This window comes from Lichenostomus cassidix, chromosome 4A (assembly GCF_008360975.1).
Source record: "Lichenostomus cassidix isolate B80296 chromosome 4A, HeHo_3.0, whole genome shotgun sequence".
NCBI lineage: Eukaryota > Metazoa > Chordata > Aves > Passeriformes > Meliphagidae > Lichenostomus > Lichenostomus cassidix.
This window is the reverse complement of record NC_139485.1, coordinates 10,488,463-10,515,314: the sequence shown is the minus strand read 5'-3', so window position 1 is coordinate 10,515,314 and position 26,852 is coordinate 10,488,463. Positions and strand designations below refer to the sequence as shown.

The 26,852-nt window shown below is 46.6% G+C and overlaps 1 protein-coding gene across 6 annotated transcripts; it reads right to left on the bottom strand.

The window, feature by feature from the left end:
- Positions 1-233: 233 nt before the first annotated feature.
- On the bottom strand, positions 234-26,852 carry SEPTIN6 (septin 6). Of its 6 annotated transcripts, none has more exons than XM_085060468.1 (11): positions 26,731-26,852; positions 20,450-20,564; positions 13,308-13,503; positions 12,015-12,201; positions 11,623-11,784; positions 9,139-9,235; positions 8,705-8,873; positions 8,098-8,230; positions 7,244-7,434; positions 5,321-5,364; positions 2,945-3,577 (listed from the first exon to the last, which is right to left on the bottom strand). In XM_085060468.1, exons 1-10 carry the CDS (start codon positions 26,755-26,757, stop codon positions 5,361-5,363), a joined length of 1,281 nt encoding a protein of 426 aa, XP_084916594.1. In that variant the 5' UTR covers positions 26,758-26,852; the 3' UTR covers positions 2,945-3,577; positions 5,321-5,360. The 6 variants fall into 6 exon arrangements, with proteins under 6 accessions (XP_084916593.1, XP_084916591.1, XP_084916590.1 ...); XM_085060469.1 differs by having other exon boundaries at positions 2,945-3,013; XM_085060467.1 differs by lacking the exons at positions 2,945-3,577; positions 5,321-5,364 and adding an exon at positions 234-1,091.

Below are 26,852 nucleotides of genomic sequence, written 5' to 3'. Positions count from 1 at the left end.
GGGGATGGGCGGGGCTGACATGAGAATGGGCGGGGGCGATGGGGCGGGGCCGGAGCGGTGCCCGCGGGGCTCTGTCCCGACTGTCCCGACACAGCCGCTCGTCCCGCTCCCCTCCCGCACTCCCGGGGCCCGACCTGCCCCTGGCCGGGAACTGCCGTCCTGGGGAGCTTCGGCTTCCCCGTGCCCACTGCCGCCGGGCCCGCGAGCAGCACACACACACAGAGCAGCCGCGCTGGCTTTCGTATTTTTTATTTAAAATGTACATGAAAGTTAGAAAGGTAAGAGGCGGAACAGTGCTGGTTCCTGTGTTTGCCGACTGAATACGGAGCTCGGTGCCGTCTGTACGAAGGGCTCTGGCTCGGGAGCATGCGGGCGCGCAGCGCAGCGCGGGGGCGAGCAGGGTCCGGGCGGAACTCATCCCTACACCAGCCCGGCATCGCCTCGCCCTCCCGGCACTGCCAGCTTCTCCCAGCTCTTAAGGAACGAGAGGAGGTGGAGTTAGGAAAAAGAAATTACCACTTGACTCACGTCCACCAGCCAAGGGGGCTTGTTTAACAGGGTGGTGAGACACAGGAGGACACCGGTGAGAACACACAGTTCTTACTTTATTTCTTTGATAAAATTAAATATTTCGTGGCTGCCAACAGAGCAAGTTGCACCGTGTTTGTATTTCCTTTGAATGCACGGTTTCCAAAACCAATCGAACAACAGCATATTGAAAATATTCCTTAGGCTTCACACCTCAGGGAAGCCCGTGACATTTATATTATTAAAGACAACATTAGAAAAAACATATGCCCATAACAACTTTTGAAAATGTATTCGCTACATCATTAGTCCCAATATCACATTTCTGTCACTCTTCAAAATTCCAGGTAATCAGTTCCCCCCACATCACCCTGTCTTGTCACACAAATTACAAGACACTTCAATTTTAGGTATCATGCAAGTCAGTAAAAGAGCTTCTTTCCAAGACACTAACACTGAAGATTTGTTCCCCCCTCCCCAGACATGAGACCCTTAAACTCTTCTAGAAGTGGCAGTCTTCTCCCTCAGACACAGTGCAGCTGGCGAAGACAGATTAAAAAAAGCTACAGAGAGAGAAAAGGGGAAAAAAGAGAAAAAACAGAAGATTAGCAAAAAAGAGAAAGACATTCAAAAAGCAAGAAAAAGAGATGCAACATGGAAACAGCTGACAGAGGAGAGATGGAACCTCCTTGTGGTACCTCAAGCACTTCAGGGTAATCACACGAGTAAAAACCTTTTTTTCTTTAAAAAGATTTCACATAACTTTAAATAACATTTTAAAAAGGCAAATGGTCAGGAAGAACAGACAGTGACTGGCAGTATGGTAAAAAAAGCCACATTCGATTGTCATTTTAGCAGATAAACTAGAAATCATTGACAGATTCATATTGACTGGTTCTGGGAGCAAGGTAACATTCAAAAGCAGAGGAAGAAGAAAATATTCAAATTATTTTAACTTGAAAAAAAAATCGCAAGCAAACCACAAAGCAATCAAAGAGTTCTGTGGGAAATGAAATTGTATTTATGGTGAAACAGAATACCTGAGAAAATACATTGCAATCAAGAGTTTGGACTGCCCTGACTGCTGGGAATGGAGGCTGGGCTGTGGTTTGATCTGGGGCTGCTGCTATGAGCAGGAGCCAGGCTGTCCCTGTGCTGAAACTGCTCCTGAGCCTGTGGCATCACCCAGAGCACTGCTTGGGTGAAAATCCCAGCAGCAGCTGGCACTGAACAGCATCACCTATCAGGGCTAGGCCTGGGCTGTGATTATCTTCCAAACCCCCAGGATTTGGAGGGGTTTTGTGGAGGCTGGCTGGCAGCACACATCTGATCTTTCAGCAGGGGCAGGACTTGTGGATTCACCACATACAGAGCACTGCCCACAGCACGAGTGAAGGCTCAGCACCACAACAAGCAAGTCTGAAATGAAAACGAAGATTTAAACACTACTCTTCAGATAGCATGAATTAGCAAAAGAAAAAACTAAGCAAATTAAAGAAGACAGATGATGTGATGAAAACACCACCAAGTATACAGAGAAAAGAGTGTTTTATCTCTAAACTACATGATAATTAAACTAAGGTGGTGTTGTCATTTTAATGTCACCAATAAATATATTTAAACTGCATTGTTATTTCGCCAGCAAAAATAACTCACAGAGCTTATTTCCATAGCCCTTATTTATCTGGGTGGAGACAGATGAGGAAAAAGGGGAATTCATTAATTGGAGGGGAAAAAAATATGGCAGGATTTAGAGTTGCAGCATCCTAAACCTTGTTATGACTAATTTTACATTGTTTAATAAAAGCAATAACCACCAGTACACAGTAAAGACAGAATTGCAACAAGGACATAGGAGAGAGCAAGGGTAACACCCTGGAAAGGTCACAGCTGAAATGCTGTCACATTTTATTAGACCCTCCGATTTAACAAGTAAATGAAGGTCCATTCCAGCTCTTTGTATTCAGGGGTAATTACTCAGTACAGAGCCATGGGTTACTGTAAAAGAAGGGCAAAGAAAACAAAAAACAAAAGAAGTAAATGTTAACCAGAATTCACTGTCTGATGAACTCTTTATTTAAAAACAAAACTCAGCCAGAAATACACAGAGAAAACACCTGCAGGCAAACCACAGTTGCACCTGGCCAGAGTAAAGTCCTGGCCCAGTGAGCAAAACACCCTCCTTTTAGTGCAAATGTTGCAGTAAAAACAAGGCTTTTGCTGAATAGAAAATATGAGAAGAAACCTGTCAACATCTGTACAGTTCTAAAGAGATGCCAGATAAAAAAAATAAAGGTAGTATATTTTTTTGCATTAAAATCAGAAATTGTTGGAATCACTGAGAAGAAAGTCAAACAGCATCGTCTTTCTTCAGAAACACTGATATGTACAGCAAGGTGACCAGCTTTCCCTGAGATTGGATCCAGGATGTGCATCCAGGCCAGCCCACTGAGAGGGAGACAAGGCAAGAGATCCTTCGTGACCCCTGCAGCATTCAGAGAACACTTAGTTGCAAACCATGGATCCAAATTTGTGATTTCCTCAAGCCTGGGAACTAGAGGTTTAGACTCAGGCCCATGCCTGTGAGGATGTCAAGTCCTTGAAAGTTATTTGAGTCACACATGGCAGCACAGGGGGTAATGAGGGGTTAGGAACAGCAAATTAACACGGAGAGAGGGCAGCCAGTCTCTGGAGACAGCACATCCCACCCTACGGCAGCACCGGGCTGCACCCACAGTGGTGCCAGTGCAGGAGTTAAATGCACCCCCAAGCAGCTCTTGCACAGCATGGAGCGGGGAAAAGCTGAGCAATGGGAGAGGGGACACTCTCCCAGGAGCACCCAAGGGGCAGGAGGAACCTGGCACCAGCCACTCTGGCCATCAGGGTTCCTCACAAGAACAACGCCAGCAGCCAAGAGCTCTGGTTTAGCCCCGAGTGGTGAGCGCGGGAGGGGAGCAATGGGGAAGGTGAGCAAACAGGCACAATGGCACAGCCGAGGGTGGGGCATTCGCCTCTGGTGCCAGGGGAAAGGTTCTACAGGAAACCCGAACTGAAAATGAAAGAAAAAGGCAGGTTAATGGTTTTATGGATTAATGACAAAAACAAAATAAAAATACAAATGTTTCCTAATGCACGCACACACACACCAAAAAAAAAAAAAGATGTTGCTAAGTGTTAATAAGGTTTAATCTGACTACAAAACATGCTTTATGCAGACACACACACACACTCAGCAGTGGGATGAACCAAATTTATTTTCTGAAACAATTCTTTCACAGTTTTGCAAGCTACAGGACTCATCAACTGTGACTTGTTTGTATCCTTGCAAAACAGTGAAGCCCTGCAATACTTTATGGATCAATATGGAGAGTGTTTTTCTAAATCCTGGAAAAGTACCACATGTACATATTTAATTTAGCAGTGACAAATGCCCATTGAAAAAGGCACTGTCTGCATTTGTGTAGTGGGAACAAAGAACTTCATTTCATTCAAAGCCCAGCACACAACAGTGTACAGTTATGAGGACTGCCAAAAGCAATCCAAAACCAACAAAAATCAGTGATGTTCACTCTAACTGCACTTTAGCCATGCCTTCGTACTCAGCACCAGAATGAACACTGTTATTCTTTCAGCTTATTTTTCCACATTCAGAGCCTGATAAGTACAGAATTGTTCTTTTAATTGTTCTACAGTTACCACTGGCAGCAGAGGCATTCATTCAACTGGACAGCTCAAGACGACTGCAAGCTCCAGTTCGAGTCAGTGCAAGACCCTTCTGAAGCTCTTCTGTTAAGTGGAAGGTCCTATTTAAATTATATTCAAATGCCTCTCACTGAGAGCATAAAGTTTACTTGCTTTTCCATTTCCCTTGGTGGAGCTAAGAGGGAAGGAATCCTGGAATCAGCTTTTACCAATTTAAGGGCTGCCCATAATTAAGTTTGGACTATCCAGGAGAGAATGTAAGTCTTAGCTTTGTCTGCAGGGAAGGGTGGACTCGAGGATGGATTTTTAGGGTGTTTCATAGTTAGTCAAGTTCCAACAGGTCACTTCTCTGAGAGGCCTGTGCATCTCAGCCTGGGGCACTGTCACCTTTGTTGTGGATAATAAGTATTGGTGCTCTGACAAGAAGCAAAACATTCCTGTGGGAGCTTTCTTCTTCCTCTCACCAGAGAATCATCAGCAAATTAAAAAGGCTCAATTAAACCCACTCAACCTAGCTCTAAGTAGATCACTGTCATTAGCAGTTTAACTAACAACCGTAACGATGATAGAAACTACCCTTGCATCTACCTTCACCTGCACTGTAACCACAAGTTAACATTACAACTTGGAGGGGTGGGAGGGAAGGAGGAGAAAGGAAAGAGAGAGACATTTCCATGGCTAGCTGGGCTGTATCATCAGCACCATGTCTCTATAGCAATTGTTGCCATAGTATCCATGTGGTCTGTGTGATTAAAGAATATAATTTATTTCTAAGGGAAATGGAATAAAGAGATCAGAGCCAATTAAGTGCTGGGAAGATTTAAAAGGAAGAGTGCATAATCCTTATTTTTCTATGTTCCATATCCTAATACTGAGTCTCTGCATTTTACTCTGCAGAATCTCTAAAGACAATTACATCCTTTTTCTACAACTGCACATGTAGAAAGAGATTGGTAGAGCACATATAGTGGGGGTGAAAGCAAAGGAAGACAGAGATAATACTTATAGGCTTCAGGACTTGCAGAGGGTCTGCTTTTTTAGGAAGAGTAACTGATCCCACTGTGAGGCTCTATTAGTTAATGACGCTTACCAGGACAATGTGCCTCATGCACCATGCAGCCAAACAGCAGCTAACTGTAAAACAGCACACATGTAAGAGCTAATAATGATGGTAATGATGTAACAACAACAAAAAATAAACTGAGTCACGATTAGTGCAAATTACAGAGCTTGGGTTTAAACGAGTCACCTGTGAAAGAAAAAGGCTATTGTACTGCCAGCCAGCAGTAAACAAGCTACAATTAAGCTCCAGCGTGCAGATTTCGTAAGTTGTTAAGAAAAATTTATGATCTAAACGCTGAAATTAATTATTAAGGACAACTGGAGAACTTACAGAGCAAAGAAAGCAGCACCATTTCTAGCACAGCAATCCTCCCGAAGGCACAAGAGGCTTCCTATTATCTCCCCAAGCCTTACTGAAGCACTGACCTATCTCTGTCATGGAGTGTTCTGTGCCCTTAACTGACAAGGACAGTACCAAAGCTTTTCCATATCAACATGCTTGGTGTCAAGGAGCTGTTCTGAGAGGAGAACCACTTCAAGGAACAAGAGTGTGACTTGGGCCACAGCAACTAATTGCTGATACTACAGGGCTGTTGCCTCCCTTTTCTGCATTCCTGACCCTGACTGATCTCAAGGCTGAAGTCTGCAGTCCTGAATGAGCAGATGTTTGAGGGCTCTAAGCATGAAAGAACTCAGTTGGGTATTCCTCACACAGTCCAGGCTGGGGAGAGAAGTCTGTCCCCAGTCAGTCTCAGACTCCTCAGTAGGAAAAGATATTAAAACCCCCTGAAGTTTAAATGAGCAAATCAAAATAGGCAGTGGAAAAAGGAATGGGCGAGTGAGAAAAGGGCAGCACTAATTGCTCACTGCAAAAGAATGCTCATGTTGAAGCAGCTCCAGCTCTAAACTAAATGACTAAACCAGAATCTCATTCTTGTAATTGGGTCTTTCCTCCTCTGTCTCATTTGCTCCCAAACTTAACAGTCATGGGCTTCTTCCCTGTCAGCACTTTGGGCATGCCCCATATTGTCCAATTTAACAGCACTTCTTCAGTGTACTTAAGACTGCATAGTGCAGGCAAGATCTACTCTGGATTTGCTCCAGGGCTGTGCAGAGGGGGAATTATGGCAGTGGTACAAAACCAGGCCCCTGTTTGTCTGCACACCACTCTGCACACAGGCACAGGTGGCACAGCACTCCATTTGGGAAATGTACCAGAGTGAGAAGGAAAGGAACTGCTCAGTCTGGGAGAACTGTACAGCTAGTTGCTCTTAAGCAACTGCAGAACTTCAGGAACCTGGCACAGGCACTGCAGATAGCCCAGATCACACACCCTGATGAGGGGCTGGGTCCTGTCACACCAGTCCTTGGCAGGGGGAACCCCTGCTAAAACCATGCAGTATCTCCCTCTGTTTCTGTGGAGGGCCAAAAGCTGATTTAGGACTGGAGAAGAGTACCAGTGCTAGCAAGGCGCTATCTATGCCGTGTCTCCTGGTTTTGCAGTCTTACATTCTGCAGATTCCAGAATACAAGACTGTTAGTCTCCCTGAATAATTTCCACAATCTTCCCAACCTAAACAAGTAAGAACCTGAGAGAGAACATGCTCCTCTGTGAGGGTAATGGGACATCCCTGTTACTCTCACCATAGCCTTGGCAGCTAGTATAGTTCCACTTCATTACAAGCACTGACAGACAAATGGAGCAGCAGGGAATCTTGGGGAATAAAAACAAGTTCATCCTCTCCCATGCTGTCAGAAGGCAAAGAGGGTGGTTAGTACATCTCTGCCCTTCAGGATGACAGCTACTGCTAAGCCTTACTCGGGATTAAATCTGGCTGCAAACCTTCCCTTGATAAGGACTGGCTATGTTGGGAGGGAGATCTGAACACCCAGAAAAATAGTAAAGGAGAACCATTACCAAAAAGCAAATACCTCTGGTTTAGCAACTTACTTTTTCCTTTCCTTATCCCTTTTAAGAGTTTGTGATCCTCCAGCCTGCTGAGCCTGTGACTGAAGCAATTCAGCTGCTGTCTTCCTTTGTTTAAATGCATTTACTTCATCATCCAGAGACTTCTTCTTATCCTCTAGCTTCTTTTTTTCGTCCTGATGCAATTTCTTCAGGCGATCAAACTTTTCATGCAGCTAAAGGGAGAGAGGTGAGCAGGATGCAGCACTGTCAGATATTCTGTTCACAGGAAAAGATGAAGTTGGAAGGATCCCCTGAGATCTGAGCCTGTGAGTCTCCATTGGCCTCAACATCATTTCTAGCTCCTGAGCTGCCAGTGCCTGGACAAGGGGCAGGGAACAGCCTCCTTCCACAACAACTTACAAATAGGCAGTGTTCTAGTAATGCATCATTGTGCAGACTAACAACAGAGCACTGGGAGAGCATAAGTGTAAAAGAAAAACTTGATCCATTTCCAGGGGTCTCTGCCTATTCCTCTTTAAAGGTCAGTAAATTAATGGATTTTTCACAATGCTAAGGAAGTTGTATGGGTGTATTTTTTGTGAAATAAGCTCATCTCAGGCGCTGCTTCTCTCCTTGGCTTTTACCACACTGCACCTCTCCATCAGAGTCAAGACTCTGGCCCTTTCCTTGTGCAGTAAGTTGTACACAACAAGCACTGTGATTCAGTTTTGTCCTACAGACTGAACACCTGAACATCCTCATCCAAGTTAAACCTTAGACTTCTTGGTAAAGAAGTCCTAAACCACACTCTGCAGAAAGTGCTTCGGCAGCAAGTACCTACTTGGGAGTGAATCTACAACTCACAACCATGAAGACACAAGTATTGTAGTCTTTACCTCTTTTTCAGCCTCCTTCAGCTCTGCTTCTTTTTCCTTGACCCTCTGGACAAACATCTGCCTCATTGCCTCTTCCTTTTTCTGCAGCTCTCCCAGAAACTCATTTCTTTTGGCTTCGTAAGTTTCTTGTAAGCTAACAAGAAAGGGAAGTCCAGTGGTAAGACTTGGGACAAACTCTGCTTTCTCTGATCCCCTGGAATCAGGCCCTCACCATAAATACTGCTTTGCACACAACACATTTGCTACTCACTCACCCACGTGTGCCCAAGGTCTTCTTCATCCAAGGACTTTTAGCACTTTTCTGTATGTTGAACATTGGGTAATTCAAAGAGACCAGCTGGCAACAAACACTAGTTCAGAAGAACACTGCTGCCTCTCTGCAGCACAGATACTTCTACTCCCATACTTGCAGTTTCACAGTCTGTCCTGCACACCCTCCCTGTATTTTCACCTTCTCTCACTCGACCTTTGCTGAAGCCTGGATTTATCTGACCTGGCAGTTTTTCTTGCTGCATTGGTTCTTTCCGTGCTCCCCCAAGGACACACACAAGCACACAGCGCATTCAACGATGCCTCTCTCAAGCTCTGTCTCCTCCAGGGATCTCACCTGAAGGGTTTGCTGTCTGGATCAGTGTCCTTGAAACCCATCTCTTCCAGTTTACATCGCCTGTAGAGCTCATAGTGGCGTGTGTGGGTCTGCTCACGAAGGTCTTCCATGTTCACGCGGATCAGCATCTCCCGCAGCTTCACAAAGTCGCAGTGAGCTTCATTCTCCACTGTAAAAAGACATGGTAAGTAGGAAAATGGGGATTGAAACAAGAATCTCTTCCCACATTCCCCACTTGTCTAATCCTCCAACAGGTTTAACAGCCGTTCCAAGCAGAGAAAACTGGCACTATATGTTTGACACAAGGATTTAACAAAGGATAATTCCCCATGGATAATCAAGTCCAGCAGGTCCTTGCTCCTCTTATGAAAGCCCGCTTCCCCCTTGCACAAGTGTCACCATTCATGCCATGAAAATCTCAGGGCTCAACTCACCCTGCACTGTGCCCCAAGGGTACTGACGAGCTTTCATCATTTTGTTTCCTATTTTCAGCTCCTCCGTGCTCCCGATCACTGCAAATGGCAAGTGGGCCTGGAACACATTTAATGATAGCCACGTTAGTCCCTCTCAGACCTGGCTGACCCACCAGCACACAGAGATTAGCACAGCCACTGAGCAAGACAGTCATTATGCACACTCTAATCTCAGGGAGTCTAGTCACTGGCCACTAGCCCAAGACAAGGAGGGAGCAGGGTGGGTCCTTTTTGGAAACCTTGTTAGTGCTACCACTCTATATCCTCTACCTGGCTGATCCTCCCAGCCACAGGGTCTCAGGTGAGATGAGCCAGTGCAAGACTGGCATCAGAGTGACAGCTGGAACAGCGTGCTGCGGCTCGGACTGCGGGGCTGTCCCAGGATTTGCCATGCCTGAGGAGAACATCTGCACAAGCACAGAAGCAGTAAGAGGTCTTGGAGCCTTCTTGATTTTATCCCCCCACCACTCCTTTAGCTCATGCTGGAGCACAAGATACCTTGCTCCATCAGATCATGAGATGGAAGTCCATTCTTCACCCCTAGAGTAACAGCTCCTTTCTCCCCACTTGCTACCACCCTGGTGAGAAATGGCTGAACATGTTCCCAGCCATTGTGTCCAGTGTGACCCAAGGTCACCCTGTGTCTTGTTACACTCAAGGTGAGACATGCACTCCACAGTACATGAAGGCTGGCTAAGAACAAGAGGGATTTGCTTTTCAGAAACTCAGAAATCAGAAATAGTCACTTCTTAGTAAAGATGGTTTCTCTGCAGAAAGCAAAAAGTAAGAGATTTGCCCAGTGCAAGCTCAGCAAAATTGGAACTGAAACACTCCCAACACCTATCTAGGCTCTGAAGACCTCACCTTACAGTTCCCTTATCTCCCAAACTCAGATAGCCAAGCAAACCCCCTAGACACTGCCATCACACTTTGCTGCATTTTTCTGTGAGATTTCTCCCCACCTCCACTTGCTCCTGAGAACTATACTGCATTCTGCCAAGCTGCAAGGAAGTAAAGTGCAAAGTTTCAGCACTTTAAGTTCCCAGCTCCCTGCACCAACCTCTTGTGCTGAGTTTTGTGCAGTGACATTTGTTAGGTAGAGCTTTTAAAGTGCACCAAATTCTAGGCAATGGAAAGGACCTCAGGAAGCCAACTACATGGAAGATCAGTCACCCTGGATTGCTCTCAAGAGCCGACAGTGAATTGCAGAGTTATCCAAAAACTTGGACAAGTTAATGACAGCTGGTACAAGTCAAAGATTTCGGAGATGATCTTTTTGTTTTCAGAGTGTGTCTCATACAATCTGCAAACATAGCAAAACTGCCAGCAAGCACTCACAGAGATGGGCTCTTCCTCTGCATTGCTCAGTCTCCTAGCTCTCACATGGCTCACACAGAGAGTAAGAGAAAGATCTGTCTTATGTTTCTAATAAAATCAGTATTTGCATACAAGTTCTCCAGACCTGCAAAACTGCCTTGATCAGATTTGTATTCTGGCCTGCTTAGCCCCCATAAACCTGGTAGTTCTGACAGTAATAGAGGATTAAAGAGTTGATGTGTCTGCAGTGACTGACACAACCCAGAACGTCTGCAACCCAAGAGAGCAATTCCCTCCCAGAAGACAAGAAAACAGCTGAAAGGAAAGATGAGCAGAGGTTCACTTCCACCCTCAGAAGGGCTAACACAGAACTGCTCTGACCTGGAAACCACCAACAGCTCTTACGTCAGGACAAACTTCCCATTTCTTTCAGGCCTCTCCAGAACACTCTACAACTATTAATACTAGATCAAGAGGGGACACAAATGCACATCAGCTAGACCTCTACTACATCCACAGCAGTGAAGCAAGCAACTTCCCCTACTTGAATTTCCTGTGAAGAGCCTTCTGGAAAATGGGACCATGGTCAGGATGTGCTGCCAGAGGGGTCAAGGGACAGCTTGCTTCATCCTCAAGGAGCCACAGACAAGCACCCACGATGCTGGGAAGGCCAGAGCCAAAATGAGCACCTGCTGGCACCTTGAAGCATATCTGGCCCAAGTTGTGTACTGTTTTTCACACGTTGCTGGTTAAGCAGTATAATTCCTTGCCACAGGATCCTGGAAGTTTACTGGTGGGAGGCCATCAGGTGATGCATGGGACAAAAATAACGACAAACCTTTGAGCTGAAAAGGATTAAACACTGATTTCTTATGTGGCCCTCAACAGATATGCACAAGGACAAGGAGGGTATTAAAAGTTTTTGTTTTGACTAGAAAAGCCCACCAGAGAGGCAACAGACTACCACAAGGCTCTGCCAGCCTAGGATGACACTACAAGGATGGGAAATCCTGTTTCTAAGACATAAAATAAAAGGGAAAGTGGATTTAAGAAACATCCCAATATGGGCCACCAACCCCTACACTGACAGTGCTGTTCTGGGAGAGGGGGAGGCACCAAGTCACTTACATTCATTGTCCCATTTATCTCCGCCACTGATTCATCGTCTGTTGGGAACTGGTAGATCTGCACCCCATTACTGACCAGTTCACTTGTGATTTTAATTTTAAACTTGGTCAGCTCACTCTTGGAAATGGCATCAGATTTGGCAATGATGGGAATGATGTTCACCTAGAAAAAAGCAGAGGTATGAAGTAATCAACTTTGCTCCTGGGAGTTTCTCCAAGTCTGCAATACAACCTTCAAAAACATGTAAGTGCTCAATAAATCCACAGAATTATCTGCCAACTCAGTCATTTCCACCAGAAGGGCTATTCAAGGTGGGAAGATGCTCTGGAAAAGCAGCAGCCTTTCCATTATGCAAACAATAAATCTGCCCAGTAAGAGTCAAACGTGCCAACCTTGCTGTCGAGCTTCTTCATTGTTACCAAGTCCAGGGATTTCAGGGAGTGGCCTGTCGGAGCGATGAAGTACAAGCAAGCGTGGATCCGGGTGTCATGGTAGTTGTGCAAGACCCTTCTTATCTTCAGTTCTTCTTGCAAGTAGGCTTCAAACTGAGCATCAATGAACTCAACGATGGGCTTATAGCTTTGGTGAAAGGAAAAAGAAAAAGCTATACATCTCACAGTCAGAGAGCTAAACAGATAGGACAATGCTCCTTTGCTTGCTTTTTAGGAAACAAGCTGTTGATAGATTTCACTTCCTGAGACCAATTCTCTACACCTCCCCTTCTCCCCACCTGTAAGGAATTTTAAAGTTGCACTACTGACAAGGAGATATGGTCCTACATCAGACTCTATATGGTCTATATGGCCCTCATCAGCCTGTTTGTCAAAACACAGTATTGGGATTCAGCAGAGGACACCAGACACACCATCCTCTCCAAGGAAAGCAGACTCTCGTATTTTGGAATGTCAGGGTGAGAGACTTTCTAAAGCAAGGCTAATGTAGACTCATTTGCAGCAGTGTGTAACCCTTGCTTGCACTCAGAGAGAATGGCTTGCTGCTCTCACAGCCCTGAGTGCTGCCAGTGGAAGACACAGCTCCATTCCGTACTACCTTTGCCCAGTGCTCTGGGGCAGGAAAGTCCTGCAACTCCCTTGCAAGGCCTTCTGAAAAAAATCTCACAGACTCACAAGAAAGAAAATTCCATCAGCAATGTCTCTACAGAGATGCATCTTGGAGACTGTCTGGTGTAACTGCACATCCCTCAACCAACACACTCCAGCCACTCTGAGATGTGAGCTGCCAGAGACACTTCCCCAGGGTATCTCACTGCACATTTATCGTGCTTCTTTTGGCTCTTCCCATGAAAGAACCCTGCCAGAAGTGGATATTAAGCCAAGTAGACACTAGACCACACTAGTGGTTTGGTCAGCAGCTTGTGGTCAGCATAAACCAAAACATGCCCAGATGCGCTGGAGCACTTTAGTTGCCCCACGAGATGAATTTGGGCAGAAGGCTGCCAGCAGGGCAGATATTGGTCTGACAGCAAGAGAAAAGCTGCTTTACAGCTGAAGCAGCGCTGACACTCCAGAGATTCTGTTCTCCCTTCTACCTGCCCCACCCCAAAGAGGTGACAAGGACAACTCCTAAGAAGCAAGCAGGGAAACTCTCGGTGCAATCTGGCCCAACTAGGGCACAGGGAGAATGAAAAGCCAGGTCACAACAGAGCCTTTCTCCCCCACACTCACCTGTCCTCTTTGTTGATCTGATCCCCAAAGCCCACTGTGCTCACAATAGTCAGCTTGAGGTTGACATTGCTCTCCTGCAGGTCATAGGTGCTGGATTTCAGCTGGACCCCAGGCTGTGAGTGAGATGCTGGGTCACCTTCAAACTTGGTGTTGAAAAGGGTGTCCATGAGGGTGGACTTACCAAGGCCAGTTTCCCCTATTGCAGAAAAAGAGAGTTGCAATGTTCTGTTGAATATTAATATGGCTTGGCCTTTCAGCTTCCAAACATTAACAGGGGTGAAATTGTAGCAGATGAAAGCAGATCTCATGCTCCCAAGGGAGCATCTGGTAAACAGAAAGCCATGAACAATGGGAGGTCTGTATTCCGGGCAAATTACATTTCACAGTCTAATGGCCATTAATGTCGTTAGAAAATAGAGATGAAAAGGAAGAGGTGAAAAGGCGAAGGGAAAAGCATCGTTCAGATCCTGCTTAAACCCACAACTACACTACCGAAGATGCTGTTTTCATTAAAAAGTGGGAGAGGAAATGGGGCCCATTGCCATTTCCAAAAAAAGCTGCTCCAGATCAATGTCTCTAATAAGCAGCCACAGAAATAGCCTTCTTCTGTGCAGAAACCCTGAGAGCTGGTTCTAGTCTGACAACAGGTTGTACAGTTTGTTTCTCATACTGAGTTGGAGAATCAGCCTTTTAAACTGGGAGGGGGCATTTCCTGTAATATCTGGTTTCATACCTTAGGGGCTACACAAGCTGTACAATATTGCAAAATCTGCTTCCAGAATTTCTGCTAGTATTGTCAGTATTCTGCTAGTATTCTGTCAGTATTGAACTGCTATTTGGAGTCCACCTATCAATAGGCAACTCTTTCCTTGTCTGGAAGGAAGAGACAAATCCCAGAGACCAGTCTTGAATTTGTTTTAGATACATCCCAGGAAGAATAAAACAAATCCCTCCGTGCACACATTCCACAGGGCAGCTTCCCTCACCAGGCTCTGACACCAGAGCCAGCTCTCCGAGCTCAAAGGATCTGACTTCCTACGCAGTCTGGTCTGTTGCCTTGTGAGGGCTGCTGTGTTTTGGGGAAACAGCAACTTCTGAGCTGCCCAGCTGGCTTTTGGACAAACTTCAGGAGCAGCCGAACCCCACCCTCTGTGAAGGCTGCTCCTCCAGCCTGTTGTGGGACCACAGGGAGACTGTGTCTGGCTGCAGCAGCATTCCCCTCCTTCCCCCAGCCCTCAGCTCCCAACAAAAACAACTTCACCATTTTCCCACTTTGCTCAGAATAAAAGAGCTTCTTATTTTTGTAGGTTTAGAGCTCTGTAGCAGATCCAAACTTGCATGAAATGCCCAATTCAGAAGGGGAAACTCCTCCCCATCCTCCCCCGTCCAAATGTCCAAATCTCCAAGCCTCACCCCTGCAAGCAGGCAAATTCCTCTCTTGGCCTCAGAAGGGACTTTTCTCAGTCAGGGTTGAAGTACACGGCAGGTCAAGGCAAACACAGAATCATAAAAGCATGGAATGGTTTGGGTTGGAAGGGACCTTAAAGATCATCTAGTTCCAAGCCCCAAATTCCCTGCTCTGGGAACTGAGCAGTCCTTGATTGCCAGGATCACATATCCAGTATCTTTCCAGAGGCAGCAAGAGCCATTAACATTTCAAAGTCAATGTACACCTTGAGCTGCAGAGCTGCCTGGGAGCCAGCTGAGAGCTTGTGCTCCATCCCCAGCCAATGCCAGCTACAGCCAGAACAGTCACCAGTGCAGTTGCTCTTTGCATCCATCTGGTTTGCAATCCAAAGGGGAGAAGACAGAGTCAGCACCAGGAGCTGGCATGGCTGCAGTCCCTTGTGCTACCTGAAAGCATGAGCTGTACCTAAAAGACCACTGGCCAGAGCAAGGGAGGGGGACCCAGCAAAGCACAAGGTTACGTCTGTTGCTGGAAGAATAAGCTGGTCCAACAAGCTCTTCACTGACTTGGAATCTCATTGTCTGGACGTGTCAGGTACCATTTGCCCCCAAAAGGAAGCAGGTGCAAAAAGCATAGCAGAACAGAGCATTGCCATGGTTTGGACAGGGATTTTGAGAGTTAACAGCAAACAGCCTGTATGACCTACCAGGCTGTTCTCAGGGGCTCCAGGAAAACAGCAGTGTAAAAAAAGACAAAAATCTAAACAGCCTGAGAAGGCTGCAGCATTTCCAGAGCCCCTGCCAAGGGATGGGTGGGACAGAGCAGTGAGTTGGCTGCTTGCCTGTGAATGCCAGGAACCCTGATGGGACATCTCAGGACAGGGGAGTCCCTCAGCCCTGGGGTGCAGGAGAGCCACCCACACACCAGCCTGCAAAGCCTACTCCTGTGCCACTGCCCCACAGCCTGGCAGGCCACCCAGCAGCTCCAGGGCTGCAGGACAGGGTGACAGGAGAGCAGCAGCAGTGACCTGGGCAGGGAGCTGCTCTCTGCAGGGCATACACAAGGTCATGTGTAAACCACACTGGCTTCCGGGCAGACAACACCCTGTAAGTCACCTCTCGTTTCTGCCTCCCTCCTTCTTTTGGGTGAAAGATGTTCATACGAGGCCAAGCCTATTGTTTAAGCACATCCTGAACCTGTTAATCATTGCCTACTTTAAATCAATCTGAAGTGTTTTTTCCAGCAGAGTGACTTTAACTGTCAGAGGGGCTAGGAGAAGTGCTTAGGATGTAGAACGTGCTTTTACACTCCACCTCATGCCAGCTACACAGGGCCAGCAAAGGCAAACTTTGAACTCAAACACTGAGTTTTTCCTTTTGGAAAAGGAAGATGTGAACTGTGGCATTCTTCCACACGTGGGACTTGCCCATCCAAACACCTGCAACTTCATGATTAAAACACCCACATATTAACATGGCATCTCAAATACGAAGTCTGCACTCCCAAATTCACATTGAGCCAGCAGACACCCCTGTCCCTCCACTGTGTAACCCCCACAACATCAGACAGCATTAAAGTCTGCCTGGGAAGATGGAGAAGAGAGGAAAGACTGTCTCAGCTGAAAGAATGTTAACACTGACAGAGTGACATGAAATGATAAAAGACTGAAGACACTAATAAAGTGTTTTGCTGTGTTACATATGAGCAGAGATAGGGAGCAGTGCTACTTTGAAGGCTAAAATGACAGAAGGGAGAATTTCTGAATCTTCTGGGAGTTTCTGCCTCACACAGAGGCAACTTTCTGCTGGCTGGAAGATGTGAATGGTGCCAACTGCTTCATGTAAGGACAGGAGTCCAGATGGAACAGACGGTCTGATAAAAAGGACAACTGGTCTGTGCTCATTCCAGCTGACAGCACTGGAATCTTCCCCAAAAACCAGAAACGATGAACAGGGATTAAAAGAGGCAGAATTACTTTGAAAAAGCAGCAGTGTACACAAACCAATTGAGAGGCATCCCTGGCAGGGAGATTATTTCCTGATGTCAGGCTTATAGACACATGTGATTTGATCTCCAAAAGTGTACTTAGGGATTATGCAATTCAGTAGTGGTCTGCTCTCCTGAAACAGGGCTGACAAAGCTCTGTGGGGAGGACAGGGCAAAGAGAGTGACCTTTACTGGCAGAGTTCTGCACCAGGAAGCTGTGACAGCAATGGAAAAGCTGGAGTTTTGTACCTTTCATCATGGGACAGAGTTTTGCTGTTAACTGATGATTTTCAGAGACAAAAATATATAAAAGTGGCAAGAGACACCAGAAGCAGGTTCTGGACTTGCAGCAGCCCCACATCAGTGCTCACAAAGCACCATCCACTCTTAATGCCCAACAGCCTGCCAGGCAGGAGTCACTGTGCTGGGCTCCCCACATGTCCTCCTATTCTCTTGGGACATGTTCCCTGCTCCAACTGCACATGCACATGGTATCTTCACTTCTCTGTGGAAGAGGTTCATCAAATCCCACATTGATGGAACACTGGTGGCACCACTTGCAAAACTACAGCTGGGACAAGCTCTTAACTTCCCAAACCAAGACAGGCATCTTAGTGCTGAATGAACTTTCATAGCTTCTTCCTTTCACAGAACTTTTAGCATCCTAAGCACCTGCAGCAGTGAGCTGAATTATACACCACGAAAGCTGTACCTCTTTTTTCTGTGCCTGGAGATTTAATCTCTTTTTCCCTAGCATATGCTAAGTGAAACAAGCAACTGCTCACTGGCCCCCTCTCCCACAACACTCAGGATTTAAGAGGCCCCAGTCATATCATCCTCAATAGACTCAGTGGGAGGACAGAGGAGTCCTTGGAGTATTTCCCTGTTCAAAGGCAGGGAGCAGCTTTCACAAGAGCAACCTTTCATGAGAGAGCAGCACCTGTCCTTCACAAGATTAACAACCATGGCTCCAGACATCAAATAATTCAATTTTAAAGAAAATGTATACGCATGCATAGCCTTTTCATGTGTAGAAATGGGAGCTAATCCAATGTAGCAGGTTTGTTGAGACAAGCCCTGAGGCAACTCAGACTGATAAGGCCATCTCTCAAGGAGAGGGAAAAATAGTTTGTTTCATCTGACAGGCATGAGGAAGCACCACACAATTCCAACTGCCAGGCAAAGGCAAAGGCAGGGGCAAGGAGGGCAACAAGGGCTCACAAAAGACACTGAAACACCTCAAAGGAGCACCCAGCTCCCAGCATCCAGCCCAGGGACCAGCAGCACAGGGCAGGAGAGGGCAGGAGAAGGAGAAGGCTGAGGAAACAGATGGCTTTTTGATTAGAGCAACTCCTCTCTCCTCAACTGGTTGCACCAGTGACCACAGAAACAACCACTGGGCAACTTCCAGGCTGTACAGCTCATCACCCCAGAGCTGCCTGCTGGAGAGCACCTCAAATCCTGTGCACATCCCTTCCTCCCCCAAGGTGAGAGCTCCCACATACCACGGGCTCAGTCCTTTGGAGTGAGAGACTTTAAACAGTCTTGGTACAGCCCTTGGGAAGAGAGAAGTACTTCTGCCACAAAGCAGCCTTTCTCATTGCACTGAATAGGCCAGTTAGAACAAATTCCCTGCAAATCCCAGGAGAGAGGAAGGGGGAAAATCCTGCCTAAATTGGGATACTAGTCTAATGCAACTACAATCTACCCTGGCAAAAACTGAGAAAGTTTACATTAAAAAACAACAGCCTATTCCTCCTCTTTTTCCCCTACCTCACTGAGAAATTCAGTCAGCACAGAGTCGCAGCCATTAAACACTTCTCCATCCTTTGCACTGAACTAAAAAGCAACTAAAAATTTATCATGGAAGGTTTAGGAAGAAAATGATTGTGCTGAGAAACAAAAGATCAGAGAAACTATCCACAACCCCTAACCTCTTATGAGAGGTTTTCTCATTTATTCTAGCTTGGCTCTAGTCTCACAGGGGAGACAGCTTTCAGCATGAGAAGAGCTAAAAATTGCTCCACTCTGGACATGCTGCTGAGAGTCATTTCTGAAGCTTTCCTTGGCTTCTCCACCAGGAGCTGGAGGAATCGGTGGCTCAGATCCAGTATGACGCAGAGTAAAATTATCACTGTATTTTTCCTCCAACAGATGCCACACACAGCTGAAAAATGGGGGACAATGAACTGTCTTTCTGTCATGCTTAGTGGCCTGTGTATGGAATCCTCATTCAACCCTCATTTGCTCCCTTGTTCTTTCAATTTTTCATCTTTTGTTTTCTTTCTCCAGGATGTTTAAGAGTAGGGGCACAGATTTGTGAATCTTTTTCTAATGAAGTTTGTTGTATTTTTCTATAAAGTTTCTTTATTTCAAGATTGTGTTATTATTGTTCATAAAAGACTGACATTAACAACTAATGCACATTGATCTTGGTGAGTCCTTGTTATTCACATCGACAAGCGATTAATGCATTCCATTTCTGCCCTGCAAAGAGGAAAGCACAGGCATTCAGCTCCTCTCCACATCAAAGTGAGCATATAACTACAGGAGGCACCCACTGCTACACCTAGAACTTGTGAAAAAAACACTGCAGCTCAGTAAGTGGAAAAGGAAACACTTTTAGACTTCAGCCTGGGGGACAGGAGTTTCCTTAGGTCATATCACATTTATGTACTGTAGAAACCACCTAGAGACTCAGTCTGACAGTGACCTCCACTTGTCAGCAAAATTTATCATCTCACAGAAATGCTGTTGTAAGGAAAATTGTCTTCTCAGCTCCATTTAACAGGGCTCAGCTCTCCTCTCCTTGCTCTACTACTCTCGTTTCAGACTTAACCCCGTCCTGGGCAAACACCAGGTACATACCATGAGCTGCATCTCTCATGGGAGGGGACAGAAAGCTTCTGTGTGGATGCAGAGCTGACCACCAGCTGAGTCCCCAGGAGGTGTCCACAGCTGCTGCTCTCCCCTCTGACATACCAGGCACTGCTGGGATCATCTGCAGACAGGGCTTAGTCCAAGCAGCCACGGCTACAGAATAACCTCCTGCTCCCAGAGGCAGGGCACTGGCAGCAGCAAACCCATCAGACAATTATTAATTGTCTATTTCTAATTTCCTAATTCACCTTACCAAACTATGGTACCAAAGCCATACTGGGTTTTACCTCTGTTACCTAAGAGGAGGGATTATTTGGGATCCAAACCTGTGAGATGGGCTGCAGGGACAGACAGCAAGTCCTGCTACAGTGCCAGGCCCCAGCTGTGATCCACACCACATGGCAGCTTGGGTAATTGTCTGAACAGTTAAGGCTTGGCCAGACACTATCTTAATTCACGTATGCACAGAAGGGAAGAGAAAAAAATAGCTTTTTGTGATTTAAGAGGAACACGACTAGTATTTTGTTAAAATAATAATAATAATTCAATAACCAAACAAGACCTCATAACAAAGTACTCTGGCATGAGTACTATTTTCTTTTAAAAATGTGAAATTCAAACATCAGAGGAAAAGAAAGATCATAATAACAGCCTGTGATTTTAGGCATTTTATTTCACTGCTTGGTAGAAAGCCACACTGCAGAACCCCAGCAGGGATTTCCCAGAGCACCAGTAAATCTTGTTACTGAAAATAGAACAGTTGGGGAAATTTAAATCAAAGCAAACTTGTTAACACTGTAACCTATAAGCTACATCCAGCTGCAGAAAACTTTTCAGCAAGAGAACTTCCCAAAATGGAAATACTCACCCACACACAGGATGTTGAAACAAAATCCATGATTAACTGACTTATTAACCAGCTGGTCAGGCAAGCTATCAAATCCTACGTGTCCGGAAAGCGGGACAGTACGACAGCCTTCACCCTGAAATACAATGGAATAGTTGTGTCATTTTCTAGTAAAATACACTTCAATGTACAAACCCTTAAGACCTCCCAAGTGGAATCAACTGCACAGTCCAAGCAGAGATTTGCACGGATACTGTCAGCCATCAGTGTGCTTCCCTCTTCTCCAAAACAATGCCAGATGGCACAAATAGAACGTTTCATTTGTCACTCATCTGAAGGTAGCCCTGACAGAAAAATACTAAAATGTGCAAAACACGTACACAAACACAGCTGCTGAAATGAAGAGGCGACAAAATACTTGTTTCTCGAGAAAATACGCAGAAACTCAAGTTTCACCTTATACTGAAAACAAAAAGAATCCTCTGTGCAAAGCAATGTATTAATGACATCTTCGCCTACAAGCTTATTACAATTCACTTTATGTGAGTTGGAACTCACACGTAATTCCCATTCACAGCTGCAATTATAGAAACTAGCTAGAAACAGGTAGGAAATTGTACCTACAGGAAAACAAAGCAGAGAAAAAGTGTGCAGAACTGAGCTGCTCATAACCCCACAGCCCCATTACAAGGAGCCTGCCATGCAGGTTTGGGAGTGGGGATATCCAAACCTGCCTGCTGGGGGGCAAAGGATGATCCTGCCCAGCTACACAAAGGACTTCTGAGAAGCTGCTCCTGCTCTGCTCTCTCCTGTGTCCAACACCACCAATCTGGTCTCCCCAGCCAAGCAGAACATGTGGTGCTCCATGCCCAGCACGGCCATGAGTTTCAGGAAGGGGATCAGAAATTTTCACCTGGCCAGTCTGTGCCAAGGCACCCTGGCTAAAACCCTGCCCAGCCAACAGTAAAACATGACATGCAGAGGCTCAGCCTCACAAATGGCACCAGGCAAAATGAAGAGTTGGTGCTGCACCCCTGCATTGGTGTGTACTAGAAAGCTGTCCTGCAGTCCCAAAAAGCTATTTCCTTCTCTGAAGCAAAGGCTTTTCTTACAAATGTATTTCAGTGTGAAAATCAGAAAATTCCCCTCTAGCCTTCCATCAGTTTGCAAAAAATACTACAGCCAAAAGGCAGTAGTTTATAGGGTGTGATTTTGAATTTATTCTTTCAGAATCATGCTTTCACATATCTTGAAAGCCTGTTTATAGAGACAGGCATACTGGTTTTCCCTCTTCTGCTAATGGCACTGGTATTTTAGGCTAGGAAAACATCCCCAAGGAGTGCATTTACTACAGTAGCCTGTCAGTATGATTACTTGCCTCGTTACTGTTTTGCTGTTGTGGGTTTGGGTTTTGTTTTTTCAGATATGAGGCTCCAAATACACTTCAACCATTAACCATATTTACCAGTCTGTGATGTGTAAATATGTTTCCTCTTTGCCATATTTTGTGTATTAGTCTGACTCTTCCTGACAAGATGTTCACCAAATATGGCACTTCATTAATTCCCGAGCACCTTCCCTCCTACTGACATGTTCATGAGGAAGGCACTCAAGGCTCCCCAGCAGATTCTGGTTTTGCCTACTGATAAGGCAACTGTCCAGTAATGCACAACCAGCTAAAGAAGAAGAAAGGGAGACCATCAGACACACAGATTTTGTGACAACACACTCAAACTCTTCTAAACTGCATTCACCAAAACAAAACCCCAGCACTGGGGAATCTCATGGCAGTGTTGGATCTGCAGCGACAGCCTCACGGTCCTGGTGAAGAACAGATGGGGGAACAGAGCCCGTGAAAGCATCAGAGAGAACCACTGGCAGACAGCTCCTGGGGAAGGAGAAATATCAAGTATATTTTTAATACTCATCCTTAAAACCACACCATTGGAAGACTGCTTGAACACTACTTTCCCCAGGACGCGTGGGCAGGACTGTAGGTTCTCATTAAGAACAAATCATCCCCTCATCCCTAAATATAAGTGTGATCCAGATGGAACAAAATAAATGGTAGAAGTTAAGCCACTCTCAGCTAAGAGGAGGCATTTACCATCGCACAGCCTGCAAGTCATTTCCTGTAGGTGCTTTTTCTAATCACCTGTGGTTTTACAATGCAGTTAAACCACACTTCACATCTGGTACAGGCCAGGAAACAAGTACTGCAAAATGTGATTTCCAGTCGCAGCAGCTGAGCCTCCATGTTAAGTACGCAGCCATAAGGTATATTGTGCTACTCTGCCTAAAATATCTACAGCCTCCTTGGCCAAGGCATCCCGAGATTGAGTGCCATGGAAAAAAAGTAAGAAATAATGTTTTAAGATCAGACTGGTTTTGACACACATCAAAAAGTTGTCAGCAATTACCAAACCCTTGGAGAGAAAAGAAACATTTTCTGTCTGATCCACCAAGAAACAGAGCAAGTCACCAGTCTTCAGGCACCAAGTGGTGTCTCTGCACCAGAGCACTGCTATATATAAACAGCACTACCATAAACAACATATGAACACACTGATTAGTCATCCTGGGTGTATAATAAATGTAAGTTTGGATCCCCTTGTTCAACACTAGAGAATACATTAAGCTTATAAGCTTATAAACTTTTTGCTGCTAAGGTGCTCAAGACTGTCTTCCATTATTCATCTTCAAAACCAGATCAAATTTAAAACATATTAAGAGGCACCAACAAGGTAAGCAAGGTTTAACTATTGTATGCATGAAGGCTTTTTCCAGGAGCATCAGTGAGCGCTAGATGGCTGAGAGCCTTTGTACTCTCTATTTTAAGCTTACATCTTCTTGGAAGGAAGACAAAGATGGAATCTCTGGAAAGCCAGTGTGAACGTTGGCACCACACTAAGATACCAGACGCCTCTTTTCTCCCCATACACACAGAGTGACCCCCTGCCTAGACAGAATGGGCTGTTGTTGCTTGGGAGGAAGTGAAGCGTGTTTGTCACAAACAAGATTAAAAGAACAAAAAGAGCAACACACTCTCTTGCTGTATTATCAGGCAGGGCTATTGCAGAGTGAAAGTTAGGAGCAGCCACTTGAAGAAGTTATTTTAGTTTTTCCTTTCTTAGAAGGATTTACACAGCCTTTTGTTAGGGCTTCCCCATGCCACAGAACCCATCACTGCTTACTCTAATTCTTACAGAGAACTACCAGAATCATATGAAAAATATGAAGATGTTATAATGAATGACCCCAAGCCTGAAAGCACCACACATTAACTAGTAGCTTACATAAAAGGGGCAAGATTTAGTCTGCAGGTGTTTGAATCACTCCAGGGTCCTAAGGATGAAAAAACGATTAGAGGAAAATCTTGCTGAATGCACGTCTGTGCCTTGATCTACTTTGCAGGACAAGCAGGTACAGCCCTGTCAGCTCCCGACATCCTTGGAGCCCTGAGACGCCGTTGCCTCTTTGTGAAGATAAAGCAGAGCACACGTAATGGTGCTGCTCATTGCAAATGTCAACGCTGCATATTCAGGACTATTTCTGGTGGCCAGGTCTAAAGGAACAATGAGGAAGGACCCCATGGCAAAGCCAAAGCCTCCACTTGGTGATATTCAGGCAGAGTACAGCAAATAAAGAATGTCACAGCCCTGAACCCAAGGGATCCAGTGTCCAAATGAGGCCCACACAGCACAAAACTGCTCTCAAAGGCTGCACTACAACACTTCATCTACTTGAGAAGAGTGCTTCTGTTTGGGACACTGACAGCTGACACTTAGCATTTCTGACACAATTTCCCAGCTCTCCCCAAAAGAGAATCACTTCAAACCCTGAGGCCTTGGAGACTCCCTTAGGAAGATTTCCAAAAACCGACAACAAACACAGCAGCACCATCCCACAACAACACCAAATCGAGCAACACTCACAGAGCTCCACCACTGCTTCCAGTGCTCCCAGCAGCCACCTGCTGCCCCTCTGCTGCCCTTAATGCCGAGACCTGGCGGCTTAACCCCCAAACCTGAGACAACTCTTGCCCAAGAAGTCAAATGCCAAATCCCAAAGCAAGGCAGAACCTCAACTAAGGTTTCCACACTACAGTTTTCCACATCGTCTTTAAGCTAGAACAACATCAGATCCCTTCTCATGACCTTGGTGTTAACGGCATCCACTTCCCCCGACTGCATTTGGCTCTGATTAAACAGCAAATTAGAGCAACACTTGTACCAATTATTTCTCACTTCTACAAGTGTGTATTCTCCTATACAATGAACAAATCATCTGGCAGACAGTGTAAACATCCTCCAAGAGATAAAGTAAAGCAGGAACGTAAAGTCTTGATAAATACTTTGTATTATTTTTCCTTGCTCAGCTGGTAACAAATCATCAAGAATATAAAAGAAAAACAACAGAAAAGTGGGAGGGAAACAGTTTTGAATCAGGCACCATGGAAAGCAAGAAGCGTCTCTGCAAAGCTCCTGACCATCAAGCACCCTTTCCAGACGCACTGCATCACTCGGCCATTCAAAACTCACAAACAGTCAAGTGCTTCCGAAATCTCAAATTCCGACAGCTCTTAAGATTACACTTCTTTATGCCCCTGCCAAAAGGCTGCAGAAATGCCATGCAGTTTGGATACATTCCCAGGAGAAGCCTTCTCCAGCAATTAAAAGATACATATCACTACCAGCAGTCGCAATGATTTTTCTGACCTCTACTAGAGACTGAGAGTTGGACAGTGCTGGCAAGCTGGTCCTCTGCACCCATCCTTCCCACTGCAGAGGACAGAAGGGGCTCAGCTTACTGGTGACAGAGCCACCCTGCCCACCTGGGGAGAAGGGGGTTTCACTGACCATCCTCAAAATAAATGTGGGCTTGATCAAGGGCTCTCTGGCACATTGGCAGGGTGGCGACCCCAATTCCCCCATAAATCCAGCCCTAGCTCTCACACATTTTTAACCCTGTTGGCACACACACAGCCCTCTGCACCACCAGGATATATTATGACTGACTGCTCCATGAACTACGGGCATGACCAGATGCCCAAGACCTTGGCTGACAAATCCTCTGTTCGTAAAACGACATTTTCAATTTGCAGCATACTAATTTCAAGTCTGTCTCACAACCAGCTTTCCCTTTTGCCTCCAAAGCAAGCCTGTGCTGTATCATAATTCATTCCAGGCCACGAGCAGATGTCTGAAACTCCTGTACATTATCTTAGGCAAGCCTAACGCTCAATTTCTTTAAAAGACAGGGGAGCAACTGAGTCACTTCACATAGTTTGGCAGTCACATACAAAGCAATGGGTATGTCCAGGAGGAAATAACATCACAAACTGGCAAGGAATGGCTACATCTACCCGTTCAACAAGACTGGGTCCATGCTAAAACATACTGCTTTGAAGACGAAATGGCAAGCATTCACCTCAAGTATTACTTCTGTATTAACACATGGACATGAAAGTTGGAAGCCCATCAAACCACAGACAAAACCTTTCCACATGCAAACGCGTTACAGATGCCTCCTTAGCATTTCTCTAACCAACGCAGAGGTGGCTCAACTCCCTCTGCTCCTCTTCTGGATAATTCTCTGCAGACACACAGGGATCTTGTGCCGCGCTAGGCAGACGGGCGAGCACGGCGGCAGTCGGTGGCCCGCGGGGACACCACCGGGGACCCTCGGGGACACGGTGCTAGCGTTTGGCTCCCACAGCTCCTCCGCGGCACACGGTGCAGGACTGGCGACCTTCCTTCCCAGCATCACGCACCGAGCACGGGGTGACCATTGCTTTGGGAGGAGAGCAGCATCCCCGAAGAGACAGGGATGCCATTGCCGTGCCCCGGCCCGGCGAGGGGCCCCAGACCCGGGTGAGGGCTGAAAGGCGAGGCCTGCTCTCTCCCGGCGGCAGGTCCGGCCGTGGCCGGGCCCGGGGGCACCGGCAGGGACAGACCCCCGGCCCCGCCGCGGTGCGGGCACACCAAGGTCGCCGGGCCGGGTTGCAGCGGGGGGGACCCCAACATCCTCTACCCCAGGTAACCCCGGCTCCCTTCCAAAGCCCGACCCGCCGGGAGCCGCCGCCCCTCGGAACCGAGCCTCGGAACTCGCGGGAGGCCCCAGGCCGGTGTTATCGCAGCCAGCCCGGCGCCCCCCGATCCGGCCCCTCCGCCCCGGCTCGCCGCCCCGGCCGTGCCCGGCTCTCCCGCCCGCCGCCCGGTCCCGGTCCCGGTCCCGGTGCCGGCCCCCCGCCCCGGTGCGGCCCGGGCCCCGCGCTGCGGCAGCCCCGCGCCCGTCCGCACCTGCCGTGCCACCTCGGCCGCCGCCATCGCTGCCCGCCCGCCGCACGTTCCGCCCCGGCCTGCGGGCGGCTCCGGGCGCGCCCACCGCGGCACCGTGCGGGGGGGCTCCGCCGCGCCCCCGA

Coding starts and splice junctions, on each gene's coding strand:
- SEPTIN6 (XM_085060464.1), bottom strand. CDS start 26,757: ATGGCGGCGGCCGAGGTGGCACGGCAG. Junction 20,565..26,730: donor CGGCCGAGGTGGCACGGCAG/GTGCGGACGGGC, acceptor ATTGTATTTCAG/GGTGAAGGCTGTCGTACTGT. Junction 8,231..8,704: donor CCAGACAGCAAACCCTTCAG/GTGAGATCCCTG, acceptor CTTTCTTGTTAG/CTTACAAGAAACTTACGAAG.